The 19,745-nt window shown below is 38.5% G+C and overlaps 1 protein-coding gene across 3 annotated transcripts in view; it reads right to left on the reverse strand.

Annotated features, from left to right (window-relative positions):
• The window catches only part of TBC1D14 (TBC1 domain family member 14), a 64,940-nt gene that overhangs the window by 4,450 nt on the left and 40,745 nt on the right, over nucleotides 1-19,745 (reverse strand). For 2 of the 3 annotated variants that reach the window (XM_048303357.1, XM_048303356.1), the window contains exons 6-13: nucleotides 18,746-18,863; nucleotides 17,083-17,189; nucleotides 16,152-16,232; nucleotides 14,667-14,761; nucleotides 13,558-13,629; nucleotides 12,120-12,248; nucleotides 9,055-9,164; nucleotides 131-389 (exon numbers count right to left, since the gene is read on the reverse strand). In XM_048303357.1, coding sequence (XP_048159314.1) covers nucleotides 131-389; nucleotides 9,055-9,164; nucleotides 12,120-12,248; nucleotides 13,558-13,629; nucleotides 14,667-14,761; nucleotides 16,152-16,232; nucleotides 17,083-17,189; nucleotides 18,746-18,863 — 971 coding nt within the window. Of the gene's footprint in view, nucleotides 1-130; nucleotides 390-9,054; nucleotides 9,165-12,119; nucleotides 12,249-13,557; nucleotides 13,630-14,666; nucleotides 14,762-15,095; nucleotides 15,147-16,151; nucleotides 16,233-17,082; nucleotides 17,190-18,745; nucleotides 18,864-19,745 lie in introns of all 3 variants that reach the window. The other variant, XM_048303355.1, reaches the window with a different exon arrangement.

Raw genomic sequence — 19,745 nt, forward strand, 5'->3', positions numbered from 1 at the left:
TGGAGTGAGCTACACAGTCCTACCTACCCATAAAATAACACCAGCTGTGCTAAAACATTCTTCCAGACGTGGCCAAATCCCATTTCTATAAGTACAATCACCAGTTACCAAGGATTGACATCCTCTTTACCTGAGCCCATTTTTTGTTTCTACTTTGCATCTGAATGGCAGCAATAGATGTGAAGAATTCTTCCGAAGGCAAGTCCTCTGGTAGTTTTGTTAAAAACTGGGCTATATGAATAAAGTCCATTTTGGTCAAAATATCTTCAAAAAGTTTTAGTATTCCCAGCGCTGTACGGAATAAGAACTCTTCTCCATCACGGCAGAACACATCCCAGACACGACAAGCCAAGTCTAGTGGCAGAGATTTGCTGTACAATGTGAATATCCTGAAAAGCAGGACAAAATTTTCAGAGTTACTGGACAAGAAGTCTTGGATACTCACAGAGGTACACACACCAATCATCAGTATGTTTGAAGCTTCTCAAATATTTGTAATTGAATATTCCTTTTTATATTTCAAAAGTACTTCTGTTAGTCACAGCATACCAATCCATGACACAATATAAAATTGTACAACCATTAACGCATGGTCTCCAAGTTTGATTTTCTTGGATCACACCAGAAGAAACAATATACATAGTTTTACACAGCTAAATCAAAGGCCTATTTAATCATCGCTTCAGAGTTGAGAATTGATGCAGTTTGAGTTGCAAAAACACAAAAAGCTGAACCTTAAGACAAACTGCAATGGGAATTTTGTGATGCAGATATAGGAGGTGAATAAAATTAACTCTCGTGTCCCAGGCTTGATTAACTGGCAAAGTAATAATAGCATGAGTTTTGGAGGAAGGATCAGCTTGAACTCCCTTCAGCTGAGAGAAACAGGCAAGGCAGGATGTCCAGAGAGGTGTAGATTGTGGTGATAAGATGGTGGCTCAGTGTGCCTGTACGGATGTGATCCCCGAAGCGAAAGGGTAATACCAGAAGGAACAACCTCCTCCTAAGTTGCTAAAACTGTATTCTCATTAACTACCGTCAGCACATTTCTTCCTTCACCAAAATGCTGACAGCCTTGCAGCCAGAAACAAAAAGTTTCTCCCTCCTCTCTCCTTTTTCCAGCATCTCGCTACGCAGCAGAGCATGAGCACTGCCGCCAACAATGACCTAATAGCAAGCGATGAGAATTAAGCTTCCTGGAATCACTTAACAGTGTATCAGGGGAAAGGGTTACAGTGTTTTTTTCCTTCAGAATTCAGAGAGAACTTTTCCACAGATGCACTGCACAAAAATCTCCATAAAACTGCTAAGAATTCTCTCCCCGGCAGAGGTCAGCAAAGGCTCAAATTTCAATCAAACCTTCCCACAGCTTTTAACAAAGAACTCCTTTTCAAGTACGCTGAATTGAGCTGTGTTTAAAACTACCCTCTATTCCCTCCAATTTTTTATTTAGGAAATTTGGATTTACATTAAAAAGATAAAATGGAACAGATACACACACACACACACACACATATAGGTATAGAATATGAAGTAATGTATTTTCACAGCAGTCTAATAATCAAAGGTTTTCTGCATTATCTGTTTTTTACTATATAAAAATTTACTTGAATGATGTGTTGTTAAGTATATGGCTTCTGTGTAAATCAGCACACTTTAGAAAAAAGGGAAAAGATATTAGTTTTATAAACACCCAGACGAAACTAACATTTGCAGAAATTCAGGTGACAAGTGAATTGCAGCTTTATGATCCTTAGGATTTTACTGTTTTTTCTAGTTTTACATCTTATTGCAATCTTCTTATAACAAGTGAAAACATTTTAAATCCTGTTCTCCAAAAAGCTAGGTTAGAATTATAAAAATAAACAAACAAAAGGTCGAAGCCTGGGATGAAAAACCCACACACTTGTTTATCACACATACATGAAGGTGTAAGAAGAGCAGGATACAAGCTCCTTCTTTGGGTTACTGGCTGATCCTGCACTGAAGACTTCATATACTTTGTATATTCTCAATCTTTTTGCACAGTCACACACATATAAAACTGTACTGTCACAGAATATCTACATGGCAGAATTAAGACTGTTGTCTGTACACACATGTACAGGAAACAGCAACAGCTTTTCAATTTAAAAGGAACAGTGTAATAGGAAGCAATTCAGCTGAGTCCTTTCCTGATCACCAAGTAGTGGGCAAACACCCAAGCAGAAGCAAGTCTGGGTCAAAGATAAGTAACCATGCCAACTTTTTGGACCTGTTTTTATTCACAAAAGCTATTATTCTGTCATGATTCAGACCTAACATGAATAACCCATTTGTCTCCAACTATGCAGAAAATTAACTGGCAAAAGAACTATTTATTAGAACACTACTTTTATATGAAAGGATTTACATCAAAAAAGCTGTCACATCAAATAAGGTATTTGCCATTGAACTCTTCATAATTTGGAAGGAAGCACCATTTGCAGGAACTTAACAAGGCAATTAACTTTCATTAATATTTGCATGGAACTGATGCATCAAGCCCTAACAGCAGAGACTGGGCCCCTAGAATAAGCAGTGAAACATCAGTACGAATCACTGCTTAGAATGGATACAGCATTTCATCCCTTCAAACATTTCCTACTGAAAGACATTTTTTATTAGATGTCTGAGCGATTGGTCTGAAATGCAGCTGAAATTTATGAGAGTAATAAAGCAGCTGCCAGACTGAAGCAGTTCCAGCAGCGCCTTTCAGCAGCAGTGGCACACTCCTTGCACATGACCTGCTGTCGCTGTACTGCAGGATGACTTCTGTCTGCAGCTCTCTTCCAACCCACTCTAAGTCGCAGGTGCAGACAACACAGATAACTCACATAGACATATCCAGTGTCAGAGCAATGCAGGTGCAGGCTTCTGGCCTCTCTCTGTTTGCAAGAGGAAAAAAAGAAGCACCAAATGCTCCTGCTCTTCCTCGGCCCTGCTTATGATGAAAGTGTACCTTGAGGTAGATGCATGAAGTCCTGGCTGGTTTGCTGCTCACAGGGAAAGCATATGACCATAAAGTCATCAAGAAAGCAAAGCACTGCTACCATGATAATCATAAGCTCCATGCGTCTTTCCTTCACTTTCTCTTCTCCCCTCTCTTTTTTCTATTTTCTTTCTTTTTTAATTAAATAGTCTTTATAAGATATAGCAAGAGCAATGCAGACAGGTAGGCCAAATTTTGGATTGGCAACTCACACACAACACTGTTGCAAATCAGATCTTATGTATTCTTGCACTACACATTCCTTTCCCCTGTCTATAAACTTTAAAATTATTAAAGTCTAAAACAAAAGTGGAAGTGTTTACTTTGTTTCTTATTTGGAAAAAAGAAAACTAAATAGTATTTAATATAAAATACTGACTGCAAGAGAGCATTTTTTGGGGGGAGTGGAGAGTTGCTGGCATGACATGGACTATGCTTTTCTTAAAGTAACAGAAAGCAAGCTTACAAATACTTTACTGGAAGTGCCCACTAAAAATGGTCACACAAAGTGGCTTGGACCTTTATCATAACAAGCACATGGTGTTAATAGGAAGTTCATGTTCACGGAGCACAATCACAGTCCACGTAATACTAAAGAACCACTGATCAATCCATCAGTACAAACACAGCCCTTGGCTATAATTATTAGTAGGAATAAAGAAGTGTTTGTATAGCAGCAGCAGGCCATAAATAGACAGCATGTGTCCTTGGCACATCCACATTCTACTCTGCTCACAAGAGCCTGCGGAACATCAGCTGATGGAGTGAGAGGCCAAGACTGGGCTGTTCAGACACACTACTTCCCCTCTGTTCTCTGTGAACCTGACTGCATGTTGCCCTTTATGGCTCTTTCACACACTTGATCCCCTTTATACTCACCCAAAAAAGTAAAACCCTGTATAGCTTTTGAATTCTTTCTACAAGATTTATCAGTTGGAGTTTAGGCTTAAAGCACATGGGTCCTTTTTAAATGAGATGCCTTACTTGTGGCAGGTATCCCCCAATAATCATGTGACAGTACCTTTAAATTAAACTATTCAGTCCTTGGAATTTTCCCATAATAGAGGGCAGCAGTGGAATTAAACTAGCAGGGGGGCTCTCCTCTCTAAGTCCTCTACCAGCTCCAAGAAAACCTGCACAGCTGGGCCCACCTACAGCATTTCTTTTACTTGGAACATATCCCTTCAAAAATGATTTAAATGCACCGAGTTTACTGCTGTTCCCTGCAGCACGGGTTACAGGAAGAAGCATAAAGGAGACTAGTTGACTCCACTGTAATTGTGGCAGGAGCAAGAGGGTTTCCCAGCAACTGGTCTGTGCAGCACTGGCTACTGCAGCCTCCCAGAGCTGGCACCGGCTGGGATTTACTGCACACATGCCTGCACATTAACCACACCAGCCCCTGGAATAACTGCAGGCATCCCTTTGGAGCTCAGAACAAATGTTCATTTAAATAAAATTAATGTTAGAGCAAGGCTGTTTCACAGAGATTTTTACCTACAAGCAAAAGGTCTGCCTACTCTGCCTACACTGTACCATATTCTTCCCTGACTTTAAACACACAGCAGCCACACTCTTAGTGGCAGTTTAAAGAAAAAAAATCTAAATCTGTTTCCTACAGGATCAAAATATTTTGAAGTAAAAAGTATGTATATGTATGCACATACACACATATGAATACACTTAAACATATATTTAAGTAAAATATGTAAGTTTTACATAAATACAACCTGCACTGTCTAACAAAATTAAAGACTGAGTGGTACAAGCTGTGTAGTTCAAGACAAGTGTGAAAAAGTTGAATGCAGTATTGGGCAGGTCTACCTCAAATAGCCTACATCCCTGTGCAAGATCACAGTGCTGTAACTCTTTAAGGATGGGAAGGAACACAGTAAGTTGTCCTTGGAATTAAAATAAACAGCTTGAATATGGATGCAGGTAGTCAGCAAGAAAAGCTAATTGGCAGTTCACTGATACAAAGACCTTGAGAAGCAACATCCACAGTCACTCCTGACTGAAGTTTCTTTCAAGTGCTCTTAACACCCACAGAGGTAACAAGAGGGGGGACCTGATATGCCTCAAGACTTCAATAACACTTCAACACAGACTTCATCACTTCAGTTCTTTGCTCACAAGTCAGTAATTTTTTTCTTTTTTGGTTTGTTTTGGTTTTGTGTTTTGGTTTTTACCCTATATATGTACTAAGAAAGAAAAACTAATCACAAATGTTTACTCAATAAAATACAATAAAGAGTATTCTATCAAAATAAAATTGTTGAAGGGAATGTAAACTTTCAACCTTCTGTCAAAACAGTCTTTTTCTCTAAATCTCTAATTTCTGGTATTGTTTCTCAGGATTTCTTCTTTACAACATAGTTAGATAACAGCATGATCTTAACATGCCTGTCCCATGAGGATGCTCAATTTTAGTTTCTCCTACATAACAATCACCTTATTTATGATAGCATCATCTCCAACTAGTATCACAGAATACCCTAAGTTGGAAAGGAACCACAAAGATTACTGAGTCCAGTTTCTGGTCCTGCACAGGAGCCACTCTGAGAATTACACCAATTGTCTGAGAGCATTGTCTGAAAGCTTCTTGAACTCTGCCAGGCTTGGTGCTGTGATCACTTCCCTGGGGAGCCTGTTCCAGTGCCCAAGCTGCCCTCTAGGAAGAAGAATCTTTTCCTAATATTTAACTTAAATCTCCCCTGACATAACTTCCTACACTGGGAACCAGAGAGACGAGATCATTGTCTGCCCCTCCTCTTCCCCTCACAAGGAAGCTGGAACTGCAATGAGGTCTCCCCTCAGTCTCCTCCAGGCTGAACAGACCAAGTGACCTCAGCCGCTCCTCACACGGCTTCCCCTCAAGGCCCTTCAGCATCTTTGCTGCCCTCCTTTGGACACTCTCTAATAGTTTCATGTCTTTCTTATATTGTAGCACCCAAAACTGCCACCGGGACTCAAAGTGAGGCCACCCCAGTGCAGAGCAGAGCACAGCATGACAATGCCCTCCCTTGCCCAGCTGGTGATGCTGTGCCTGATGCACCCAGGACAGGGTTGAGCCTCCTGGCTGCCAGGGCACTGCTGACTCACATTCAACTTGCCATCGACCAGCACCCCCAGCTCCCTTTCCAGCATCTCATTTCCCCAGTCTGTCCATGATCTGGGGTTGCCCCATCCCAGCTGCAGAATCCAGATAGGTTACTGTGAGAGACAGTATCAAAACCTTCACTGAAGTCTAAAAATATCACATCTACCCAACTAGGTGGGTAACCTTGTCATAAAAGGAAATTAAGTTTGTGAAGCAGGACTTTCACCTTGTGAACCTGTGCTGGCTGTGCTATCCTCCAGGTGTCTTTCAATATGTCCCAGAATAACCCTCTCCATAATTTTACCAGTCACTGTAGTGACACTGACAGGCCTTTAGTTTCCAGAGACACCCAGCTTGTCCTTCTTGAAAATAAGGACAACGTTTGCCAGCTTTCAGACAATTGGAACCTCTCCAGATTCCCAAGACTGTTCAAAAGTCATTGTGAGAGGTCTCACGATGATATCAGCCATCATATTCATCAGATTGGATGAATCCCATCAGGTGTCATAGACCATGAGGCTGGAGCAGTAAATTCCACACAAGTTCAGGGTTGAATAGAAGTTTATCATCCTCACAGCCATTGTCTTCCAGCTCAGGGCTCTGGGACCCCTAAAGCACATCATCATTGTTAAAGACCAAAGCGAAGACAGCATTAAATATCTCTGCCTTGTCTGTGTCCCTGCTGGTGAGGTGATCATCCCCATCATGTAACAGGCTGATGTAATTTCTGGACTGCTATTGACATTATTGTCCATTAAAAATACAATAACCTGGTGATTTCAGTGTTGTCTATCCAGTTACTCTACCACGTTTACAGTCAGCTTATTCTGATGTCCCTTTTATTCAACTGCTTCCTCCACACACAGGCTTTTCAGAACATTGAGGCAACACAATTTCAACATCTTTCCTCTATCACTGAACACCCCAGCCTCTGGTCTCTTTGTTCCCTTCTATCTTACGCTAGTACTTTTTCCATTCTCTGTGCATAGATCTACTTCAACTTAATATTCTCAGCCTTCACTCATTAAGTCCTTCTCATAGTATTTCTCCCATTAAATGTTGGGAGAAATGAGCCTATTCATTACAACGCCCAATAATTCCCCGACACATGATGCATTAAAATTTAATCCCAGTGTAACAGCCAAGTCACACAAAGCCCATGTTACACCACCCTCTGCACAACAGGCATATACAACCACACAAATCAAGCAAAGGCAGCATGAGAAGTCCATTTGGAGCTGAATCTACCAATGGATGTTAAGGACAACAAGAAGCTGCTTTGCAGAAAAGGATGGGGAGGTTCTGGTGGTCACCAAGCTAAATATAAGCCAGCAATGTGCCTGTGCAGCAAAGATTGTTCACAAACTCCTGGGCTGCAGAAGAAACACTACTGCCAGTGTGCCAAGGCAGGTCATCCATCTACTCAGCACTGGCAAGCCAGCTCTGGGCTTCCGAGTATAAGAGAGACACGGACATACTGGAGCAAGTTCAGCTCACCATGAATGTGATGAAAGGCTTGGACATGTGAAACAGAGGGAGAGGCTGAGCAGGCTGGTACTGTTCAGCTGGGAGAAGAGATGGCTTAGACCTAAATGTCTAAAAACACTTGATAGGAGCATGAAAAGAAGACAGAACCAGACTCTTCCTGGTTGTATCCAGTAAAAGAAAGAGATCCAACAAGTACATGAAATACAGGAAAGTCCATTTTAAACATAAGAAAATAAAAAAACTTGTTAACTACAAGGATGGTTGTACTGGAACAGAGTTGCCTGAAGACACTGTGGAGTCTCGTTCCTTGGAGATACCCAAACCCCAAAGGGACAAGGTCCTGAGCAAGCTGCTCTAATTGTGCTTTGAGCAGTGCTTTTAGATTGGATGATCTCAGAGGACTGTTCCAATACTTCAGAAATTCTACAACCCTATGAAAATTAATGTATTCAAACTTCAAGCTTGTATTGGATTGATTTACTTCAAATGTATTTTTGTTTAAGAGATCAGCAACATGTTGAGTGCTACCAACTAGGTCTTAAAGATCAGGGTACTGCCTGTGAGGTTCAGGTGAAGTTGCATTAACATTACAGATATTTTCCAAAAGAACACCTTACTAATCTCAGGGAAAAAATCCCGCTGTTACCACTGGGCATTTATTCTTTTACTTAAGGCATTTGTCAGATATCTGAGAACAGAAGATGTTGTCAACAATGTAAGGGCAAACCAATTTTTCACAAAAAATCTTTAATGTCATTGGAAAACTGACAACAAAGTCTTGTTGAAAAGAGACATTTTAACTACCCCAAACCAAGGTCTGATAGGCACAAATGCAAACACTCAATCTGGAGTGCATAATACCACACTGAAATTTGGCAGAAGTACAAATAAGAACTTTGTCTTCTTTCCTCTCTAAAGAAAATATTCTGATTATACTAGAACTAAAAGGCAAGACAGTTTCATCTAATCAAAATACTCTAATTGCCTGTCTGCTAAGTGCAATAGCTCTTCTGTAGCTTTGAGTTTTACATTGTATGGACAAATGTTTTAATTAGGCTTTTCCTGATCTGTACAGGACAAAGTATACATTTCAAGTGCAAGACTGGCAATATTTTCTGAATAGACAACCCTGGTACACACCTGCACATGCAATAGACAAATTTTCTCAGAAGATCAATTCAAACAGGCACTACATATGGATAAACACTGCTATCCAGCAGTATTCCAAAATAAACTTCCAACTTAACACAAGTACAATAATAAATGTTAGGAAAATGTTAAGCATCACAGAAGTATGTGGGAATGATTTAGATTGACAACTCATGTACTGAACAAAAAATAAAGCCTTTATCTTAGAAGAATATTAAAGCAGGTAAGAACATGGCAGTTTCTGTCATGAACACTGACACAGAGCTGTATGTTACACACATTAGGAATTACACTTTCAATGTCTTACCAATCAATTAGATAGATGTCTGGAGTTAAGTTATTTTTTTTGAAGTGAGCAAATAACTTTGGCAGATTTTCTTCGAAGAATACCTCAAATGCGGCAAAGTAAGTCAACATCTGGGAAAATATAACAGAGAAAACAAGCAGTTAGTTGTGTTATTAATAGGCTTAAATGTATTATCTGTTGTAGGATTAACACTCTTCAAAAATAGGATCAAATGAATTACATGATATTATAAAGAGGTAAGCATTTACATAAAAGGCAGCATCTGCAAGCACTAAGAGTTTAAGATCCACTCTATATACAATTCTCATACTAAACAATGTAACATTTGCTTTGGGTCTTGGCCAGCTTCCTTTGGAAAGAAAAATACCAGCAGGAGAGAAGTTTTTTGCTGATTTCTCAAAATAATTATAACAGAATGGTGTTTTATGCTTGTGGCAGTAATTTAATATTATACTGAACAAAATCCAAGACCCAATGGAACATAATGAAATACAAAACTAAAACAATGTTAATACTCCACAGCAACAGTGAAGAGTCCAGTATATTCCAGTCATAAATCATATTGTAATACCAAAACTATTCTAATAGCAACATAATACCATACATTCTACATTTAGATAATAGGCATTTCATTTGCAAAAAGGAAGATACAAGTTTCACACATAAAAATTCAAAGACTGGGACAAAACACCTATGCAAGAGAAACAGTTTGTAACTCTCTGACATCATAACCCCTGAACTTCATGCTTTTAACACAATGACTTTTATGCTACTTTAAAATCTGAGTATTTAGTCAAATTTCATAACAGAGATCATGATAAAAACAAATTTTCCAATTCAACTAAGAGTTAAAAACAAAAGGTTATTTAATCACCCTCCCTAATACTATAGGGAGAAAAGTTAAGCGAAGTCCTTGAATGATTCAGTAATTTTAACTACAATACCCCAATAAAAGCAATAAAGAAAGGCTGTGATTTCTTCAAAGTTTGAGTGCAACAGCATACATCTTCCCAAAGCATCATGACAGTAAAGGGAAAAGAGGCTCCTTTTGGAGACTTCTGTGTGTAACCCTTTTAAAGGATGACAAGTTTGTTTCCTAGGTTTTTTTATTGTCGTTATACAAGTATTTCCCATTTCCTCTGAATGAAGTGGAAGATGATGGACTACTTTCATTAACAGTGACAAATAAAAACCTGAGCCTGGTAGTCAGTACAAGTATAAGGCTTTAAGTCAATCAGAGATGGGTGTATGCTACAGAAGTAACTGAAGTTACGTGAAATCTCTGAACAGTCAGTTACTAAGAAACAGCTTCATGTCAAACATGACACCAGAAATTCAGGAACCCACTTCAGAGAGCTGTACCCCTGAAACAGCTTCCTAGTGTGGATTTTTACATGCATGAAATCCAAGCACCTATGAGACCTGTGAGTATAAACAAGGAAGCAGGTAATGCATCAGACAGTCCTACTTACAAAACAATCTGCTGGCACCACTGTAAGACAATTCTACTGAAGTTCCTACTTTGAAAAGTTCTGCAGAGACAGGACCTTACACATAACTGCTACAGTCATTTCTATTGATAGCAATGTGGGCAGCAGTACAAGTAGTTATTTTGATCAAATGCACATTCAACAAGACAATTCCTTAGTGGTAATGAAAAAAAATATAGTTTAATAAAATTAACCAACAAAAGAAGCCAAGATAAACCTGTATAAATTACTATTATTTACACAACTAACTTATATTGGTATTATTTTTTATTAATTTACTATACAACAAATCAGCATTTGCTTATTAAGCTGACACAACAAGATGAGGGTAGACTGCAGATCAGTATGTTCACCATAGAAAGCAAAAACCATCTCACTCAAGTGTCACTAGTCTCTTTGAAATATTAAATGACATTTTCCTTGTATTGTTAAATCATGGGTTTGCTATCATGATGTTAATATTTCATGTATCACCATCTCTGCCCTCTGTAAGCACACATTTATCACATAGTCCCTATTTGGCCAGGCTAACAGAACTGAACAGCACTATCAGAGAATACCAAACCCCACTAGCTCAGCTAAAAAAATATTTATCTTATTCTATCCAATTTAATTCCAAAACCATCTTCACAAAAACTGTATTTACACACTGAATGCACAAGCATGTCCTCTTTTTCCAAGTACTGTAATGGAGATAGCTGATACTGCTCCAAGCAGTGCTGTCTGTCCTGTGGTACATTTTCCCATGGTATTTACAACTGATGAAATTCAGGGACTGAACAGGGAATGCTTTTCCAGCAGGAATACTGATGGGATTTCTTGTGTCTCCTTTTTAAGCAACAACAGTGACTGTTGTCATCATCCACTCCCTTGCTTTATTTCTTGAATTTGAACCCTTAAGAGGCAGATTCTATTTTCATAGTGCTAAGAGGTGAGAAAGAAATTCAGGATGCCATATAGTTTACACAAAAATACCTTTAAAGTAAATGAAAACCACATTTGAGGAGATGTGTCTTATTTTGCTAGTGTGCCTTCTAACATGGAAATTTAGAGACTCCGGAGACTCCAGTCAGCTCCCACCAAAAACTTGAGAGGTCAGAGGTTTCTTTCTCTGAAAAGGAGCCTGTGGGACTCAAACACAGCTGCTACAGGAAGATATGGAAAACCTGGTTCTCCCAGCAACCGTCCGTTTTTAGCAACCTATTAGCCTACGATAAAAAGCACCTTCAAGACACTTGCATTAAGGTGTTTTCAGCTTTCAGCTGCAGTGCTGTTGAAAACCACCTACAGTAATACTCTCATAACTATTCTCCGAGCATCACAAAATAGCTACTCAGCAATTTGATTCACATGTCTTGTTCAAAAAGGTTGATGGGGTGATCTTTGATTGGGTTTGACTTTTTTGAGGGATTCTGCATACGTGTGTTGGGGGTTTGTTTTGTTTATCAAGTGTGCTGCTTTAAAATAAATTCTGATTTATTTTCCAAGCTGCTGAAATCATCAATTTTTATTTTTTTAAACTTTCTCTACACATTACCCACATCATGTTGATTACAGGTTTTTTTGCATACTTACAAGGCCATGGTCCACACGGAAAAACGCCATCTGACAGGGCTTATTTAAAAGGTTAGAAAAAGCAATGAAGGCATCTGCAGTATCCAAGTTCAAGATCAATACAGCTGCTATGAATGACATGCCCTGTACCTGAAGAAAGGAGAAGTGTAAGAAGGTAAGGAGATACCCTTTAGCAATAACTGTATTATACTGCCTCATTTTGTCCTCGTGTTCACTAGTGTTTAATGCACTCACTGAGCTGCTGCATCTTGAGAAATGTTCAGAAAAGCAGGATTTTTTTAACCCACATGCCTTTTGATATCACATGTTCAGTGCATGGAAGCTAACAATTCCCATGTTGCCTTCTTTCAAAGACTCCAAGTTAAACTCCCAAGATGAGCTAGGTTGACAGCACTTTCAAACATACAGAATAAAGATTTTTTTGAAGAATAGGGTGTTTCTAAGTAATTCTTTTTGTTCCAGGGATGGGTCATTTAGATCCTGATTTGTGGAAAGCTGGACTCGGACCCTAGAGACAAAGCCTGTACTTTTGCTTTTCAATCAATTACCAGCAGTTAAAGACAACTGCACTGACTCATTTGACAAACAAAACCACTTTAAGATTATACTCTTGTTTCATTTACCATAAACTCATGATATTGTTCCCTTTCTCTACAAAGTCTGTTGTGGAATCCAGGTAAACCTCTCTCACCCTGAGGGTGCAGTGCTGCCATTTTGAGTCACATGGAGCAAGGTGTGACTGTCATTCCTGCAAACCTGAGGAACAAGCTCCTTCCCAACACAACAGGTTGTTGCTATGCCACATGAAGCACAGCAGCTGATCTGCCCTTTGTCTCATTTCCCAGCAGTCATGTTCAGCAGCTCTTGCCAAGCATTACGTGCTACCTACAGAGTAGGAACGTCCCCTCTCTACACTTGCCTTGTCTTAAAACTGCTTGTGAATAAGGAGTAAGCCTCTCTGTATAACCCTGCTCTGAATACAGAGACTAAATGAAATCTATTCAGTCCTCTCATAATTACTACGTCAAATACTATGAGTGAGCTCATGTAGCTTCAATGGGCATTGCTTTAGAGACTGGTCCAGAAGCTCATGGTGCTAAGGCACGGAAATGCCAATCATTTCAATTCAACTGCAGTCTCAGTAAGACTGATACTAACAATAAGGACTTAACTACACCTTCTCTTTGATTCCAATTTTCAAATTACCTACTTTTGAGTACAAATACGAGTTTTCCAATTACTTAACCTGTAAAAAGCTTAAATCTAGCAAAAGAAATGTTATACACACTTCTCAAGCATGTAATGGAATAGAAAAAAACCACACACAAACCCCACAAAACCATTTAATACTGGTCTAAAAGGGACTGATTAATACAATCCTTCCTCCCCTAAAAAATATCTCTTTCTCCACCCCTGAAAAAATAAATTCTTCACTTACATAGCCTACGTCAGGTCTGTAACACGTATAGGCTCCTAAAATACTGTGCAGCATATCATGGTAAGGACCACCCTATAATTAAACAAAAACAAGACAATACATCTGATTATACAACAAGCATGTTAAAAAACCTTCAGTGCTACAGATGGTCTCTATTACTGCTGACAAAGGACACGTTCTTTCCCAGTGCAGCTTAGAACAGTTGAAGTATTCCAAATAACTTTAGCTTTAAAAGAATGAAACAACTCTCCAAACTCCATTTATTATAAATACATACAGTTCATCCATACAGTTCATCCAATACATTGATTACATATTAAATACTTACACAATAGGAGTGCAAGCCTAAGAGATTCCTTATAGCTCACCTGCACTTTGACAATAGTGCCAAGAAAGTAGAACAATGATGCAAACCAACATAATTGTCTCAGACTGGGGCAGAATTCAACCATGAAGAAAACAGTTAAAACAGCAACATGCCATAACACAGAAAAAGCATATTGAGAAGGACATGTACAGCTAAAAAGAATTTCATATTGTTGACTATTAATAGCTGCCATATCTTGCACTGAGTATTGTAACTGACTGAGAATTTCCAAAGGGAAAAGTTTTTCTCCTAAAAATGTTGATTTATCACACTCTAAGCCTTTTACAGGGCTGCTGAAATTTGTACATTGAAGGACAAAATCTGATTAAACTGAGTCACTAAAGCACACCAAAACCATACAAGTTAAATCAGTTTTGCATCAAACCAAAAAAAAGGCCAACCGGTCCCCTTTGTTTGAGGTGGTCTCTCTCACTGTGTATTTATAACCAGCAGTGTTGAGTCACTGACTTGGGAACACTAACCTGCATCACTTCATCAGACAGAAACCAGCATGAACTAGGTTAGCTAAATCACGATGATTACCCAACAGTTTGGAGTTTTGTATGTACCTTGATGTTACTCTTTTCTAGATTATTTCTAGTTTTTCAAAATCTCTAGGAACTTTATCCTTTCAAGATGTGTACTCCTTCAGAACTCAATGGCCTGTTCCAACCAAGGGATGTGCAAGATTATGTAAACTTAATTTCCCTGAGAAGTCAAGACAAAAGTTAACATTGCTTACTTGTTGGAATATACAGAGACTAGGAAATGTTCTTGAGATATCCAGTTTTATTAACTCCAAGCTTGCTTCTCTGTCAGCTGCAGAAAACCCAGCATCTGCAAAAGCCAAAGTTACTACATTTAATACAAAATCAGTGTACACTCAATCTTGTTTTTATTTTCCAGTAAGAGTTAGCTTTTGCACAGTTCATTTATTTTTATGTGAATGCTAGGGAATAAGGCTACAGACAGAACAATTCCCCAAATTCAGCACACAGGCTAAGCAGAAAGTATATCCTGACCTAGAGCAACCCTACAGTGCACTGTGACCCTCAATATGTTTTGAAGCAAAGTGGGGAAAGACGCAGGGCAAGGTAGGTCAGGCACTTTTCCTGTATCTGCTGACAAATCATTAGACAGACACAAGCCTGTTAATTTGTGACCCCCTCACCTCCAACAAGGCTTCCCAGTGGATCCTGAAGTAGCTGCCTCTGTGGAAAAGCTGTAGTGGAAGAGAGAAGTCCTAAAGCAGCAGCCTGTGACGGATGCTGCCTACTTCTACTAAGCTCTCCTTTCAGATTCATGTTTATTTAGTCTTTGTAGATCTTGTTACTGACACTATAGTACATTCTCCATAACTGAAACAGATCTCGTACCAAGTACACTTGTATAGCACTTCTTTCTGATATCAAGATGTCTTATTGGTATTCTGGTATAGTTGGGAATTACTTACTGCTGCTTACTGAGCAAGATGTCACTAGATAATGCTTGTACCAATCTCATGAGCATCTACACTCCAAAAAATAAAGAGCAAGAGGAAGCTGGAAATGTACTAGATGTTATCTTATTTAAGATGTAAACAATCTTAAAAGAACAAAGTGGGGATTTTTCTGCTTATAAATGCCAGTATGTATGTTCTCCTTTTTTTTTCTCTGCTCAGCATAATTACTCTCCAAAGGCAATTTCAATCATCTGCATGTCATTTTATAATCTCTCAAAAACAGTCAACTCTTCCAATTAATTAGTAAATCTAAAACTACTTCCATCTGCAAAAAAAAATTGATGCTCTCTGAAACACACCAATGACTTGAGCTCAAAGCTACAAAGGACTAAAATGCAATTTTCTGCTCTAACTTGAGTTGCAATTCCAAAACTATAGATGCAGTATTTTAACTAAATGCACTAAAAGTATTTTAGTGTTGCAATTCAAATTATAATCCCCAAACTACCATTTGTAGTTTTCCTACAGATTTGCATCAAAATAAGAACTGTACCTAGAGATTGTTTATAAAGAAAAATGAACAAGTGTGTTTTGTAACACACCAGAATTTCACTGAGAAGAATACAACTATTTCTTGCTTTCACAAAAAGACATTTTCCTTTTACCAGAACACAAATTTATAGATTTTTTTGTTTGTTTGTTTAAAATACCTATTTTATTTTAAGGAATTATTTTACAAAATGTCATATTTTGTAACACAGCATGAATCATTTACAAAAAGCATACCTTCACATTCTACTTCAGCCCCTCCTGTGCTAAGTGATCGCCACTTCTCTTTGGCACGAGCCAGGCAAATATCATACAGTTCTGGAAAACGAAAAATATGAAACCAAGTCCACTATTTGTACAAGCTCATGTCCACTAACCACCTACCACATGGGCAATGTTGCCCTAGGCATTAACAGTAGCAGAAATTCTAATTAGGTTACAGTTTTGAAAGACACGTTCCACTGACCTGTAACTTCGTATTAAGTGAAAAGGAAAGGCAATCCAAGTTGCATTTTACATTCAAATACTTGCTTTTTCTTGCAGAGCACTGATGTTCAAAATTACAGTCTGAATGGATAGTTAGGAAAGTCTAGCAAATTACATGTAAGAACTACACCCAAGGTAACTAAGCAATGCATAGAAAAGCAGCACAATACAGCAGGAGTACAGGCAGTCTACCACATTTCCTTGTTGGAATTAATTACATATGTTAGTCTTTCAGAGCTGTATTTTTCTGTACTCAGAAGTAACAGATTATTTCTATTTTCACAAATCGAAGTACAGATCTTGCCAAGGGTCTTTTAATCTCTTACAAACCTGTTGTCTTGCTTCAAATCAAAGGAAGCACACTATACACATATTCATAGGCATTTCAAAATTAACAACAATTTTATGTTTCAAAAAGAAAAAAAAAACTTGAGTCATTAATTCTGACCATCTCCATCCAACATGAAAGCAAGACAGTGACAGCAATACTCAGAAACAATTCACAGCAGCAGTCCTAGAACAGCAACAAGATTAAAAGGCACTGCATTTTTGAACAAAACACATCAAAGCAGCACAAAAAAGCATAACTAGATAACATTTCCTCACACCCACACCACAACAGATACAAGACTGTCCCCTTGCTGTTTGACTTTGTAAGAAAATGTCAACGAAACAGCCTCACCATGAGTGATGTTTAACTCGTTGCCAATTGCCAAGCTCCAGACTTTGCCTCTCACACTCGGTGGAATGCCCTGCCACCACAGCTCTCGAACTTTACGGGAACAACACCTGTTTAAAGTAAAACAGATTATTCTAAGAAATATTTCATTGCCAGCAGAATTGCAAATGTATCCTCCTACCACTGCTGATGGGATTCAAACCAAAATGAACATCAATGGCCCTAGAAGTCAAACATAATTTGCATATATCCATTCTTTAGTACTATTTTGCTTTGAACTGCAAAGGAAATCCTCCTTCCTTCCAATGTAATGGCTTTATATTGACAGAAGCACTGCAGCCACAATACCCATAATCTGCAGCCACACTTGATCAGCAAGAATCACAGGGAAAAAGTAAATAAATGAAAAGGAAGTCCATACCTATGCCACTGCCTATGCTAAAAACTGGACAGCTCCATACAAGACCAAATACAGGAACAAGTTATGGAAGTCTACCTCTGCCCTCTGTCGTCACCCTGCTGTGCAAACAGACATGCAGTTTCCCACCCATCTTTGGAGTTCTGTGCCTCTGGAAAAATGCATGAAGATGCAACAAGGAGTAACTTTTAAGTGGGAACTTGAAGGACATTTTAACAGAAAACAGGCTTTGAAATGGATGCAGCTGATGTTCAGCAATCTGAGAGCCCAGGAGGAGGAACAGAACAGCACCTAAGTAGCAAGGAAAAGTGGCTAAACCATAACATTTCATTTATCTTTGAGCAGATTCTGAAAACTAATCTGTAAAACAGTGAATACACTGGGGAACTTATGAGTTTGTAAACCAATAAAGGAAAAGGTGACCTTATTTTCACAGCAACCATAACAGATGCATCTTCAAATACTAAAGACACACATGTAAATCTACAATTTGTTTAGACTCAGTTTATTATACTTCAGTTCTCCAAAAACACATTTTCCAACAAATTCTGTCCATGTTTTTAATATATATTCTCAGGATAACTGAATTCCATTGTTAAGCAAATTGCAATTCTGAATGCTGTTGGTTTATGGTGTTGTGGTATTTGGGACGGTGGGGGCTGCATTTTTTAAGATGACTAGCAAAGACCACCAAGATACTTTATCAACTGCCTGTGCTGCATCTTTGGAAGGAATCTTTTAGCAGTTAATATAAATAACTTTTTCCCTATTTCTCTTTTCCATCATTTGATTATCCCAGCATGTATACCATTCTGCAATTAAAGAGGCTTCATAAACCATTCACATACTTCAATCTACATTGATATCACATCAACATCTCAAGTAGTCAAGGAAAACTCAAGAGCTCAAATAGTCAAGAAAAGCTCATTTCTGATAAATGAATGATGTTCAAGTATCACGCCTTCATGCTGTTACATTCTCTACCACAAATCACTTCTCAGTGCTTCAGAGTTTCTGAGTATTGTGAGCCTTCATTACAGACAAGTAATAAGATTTAGCACAACATCACTTCCAGCCACCTTGTAGAAATATAGATGTTGCTTATTTCCTTTGTAGATGTCCAAGAACGATTTTCTAACAAAAGCTTCCAAGACCATTTAAAGATTATGCGTCCTAACTTTGTAACTTTTCTTCAGGATATAGACTCTGCAATTTTTAATTAAAACTCAGTATAACATACTATCTTACATAGTTTCCCAGTTGGGTAAGATTTCATTGTTCCAGGTTAAAACAGCATTGCCAATGCTGTCTTCCAGTTTACAGCGTTCTTCCAGTTGTTTCTTTCTCTTCTGGGCTTCTTTAAGCTCTGCAAAAAGGAATTTCCTTTTTAAGTTAATAAAATCAGAAACTAAATATTCAGTTAGTCATGGCTACGTAACAATGTAAAGTGCACTGTGTTCACCCTAAAGTACAGGGGACCATTCAAATTCTGAAAATTTCCCAAGCACACAGCAAGCTGAGCAGTGAAGCCGATGTGAATAAAGAACAAACTGTAACTCTAAATAAGTTTCATTTTCAACAGATGGGACAAAGACCCTTCAAATCTAACCACACTAGTAACTTTGAATTAGCACCTCAGACAGCCAACAGCCTCATCTAGTAGAACAGGTCAGAGTATTTCTGAATAAACCTCCACCCCTTTTATGATAGACTCAAAACTACAGGCCAAATGAATACAAATTTTTGCTTCATTTTCATTCTTCTATTACAATTTATGTATACTGTCAAGAAATCACAAGAGCCACATTTTTGATGCTACTTCGCATATGGATAATCTAAATGTCATACATCACAAATGGAAACTTTCAGTTCATTAACAAGAAAACATATTTCATGTCTAGTTTAGATGTATTTTACATTTCTGAATTATCACGAAGTACTTCTTCCTTCCTTCGCATCATCAAATACTACTTTTTCCACTGGAAATTTGTTAGACATGCATTTACCAAATGCAGGAAACCAGTCTCTACAGCAGCACAGTGGAAATACAGGACATGGATGTGTATTCACTGCCTACAGTATGAGAAGGTGCTCACCTGGCAAGCAGAGCTCACTGAAGAACAGCAGTACCATGAACAAGGTATTTGGAATGGACACTTTCAACCTGATGGGTCCACTTCAAAGGCCCACAGAAGCTGTGCCTAAGCAGAACCATAGCAACTGCCTCACAGTGTTTTCAGCTTTGATA

Source organism: Corvus hawaiiensis, chromosome 5 (genome assembly GCF_020740725.1).
Source record: "Corvus hawaiiensis isolate bCorHaw1 chromosome 5, bCorHaw1.pri.cur, whole genome shotgun sequence".
In the NCBI taxonomy this organism is placed as follows: Eukaryota; Metazoa; Chordata; class Aves; order Passeriformes; family Corvidae; genus Corvus; species Corvus hawaiiensis.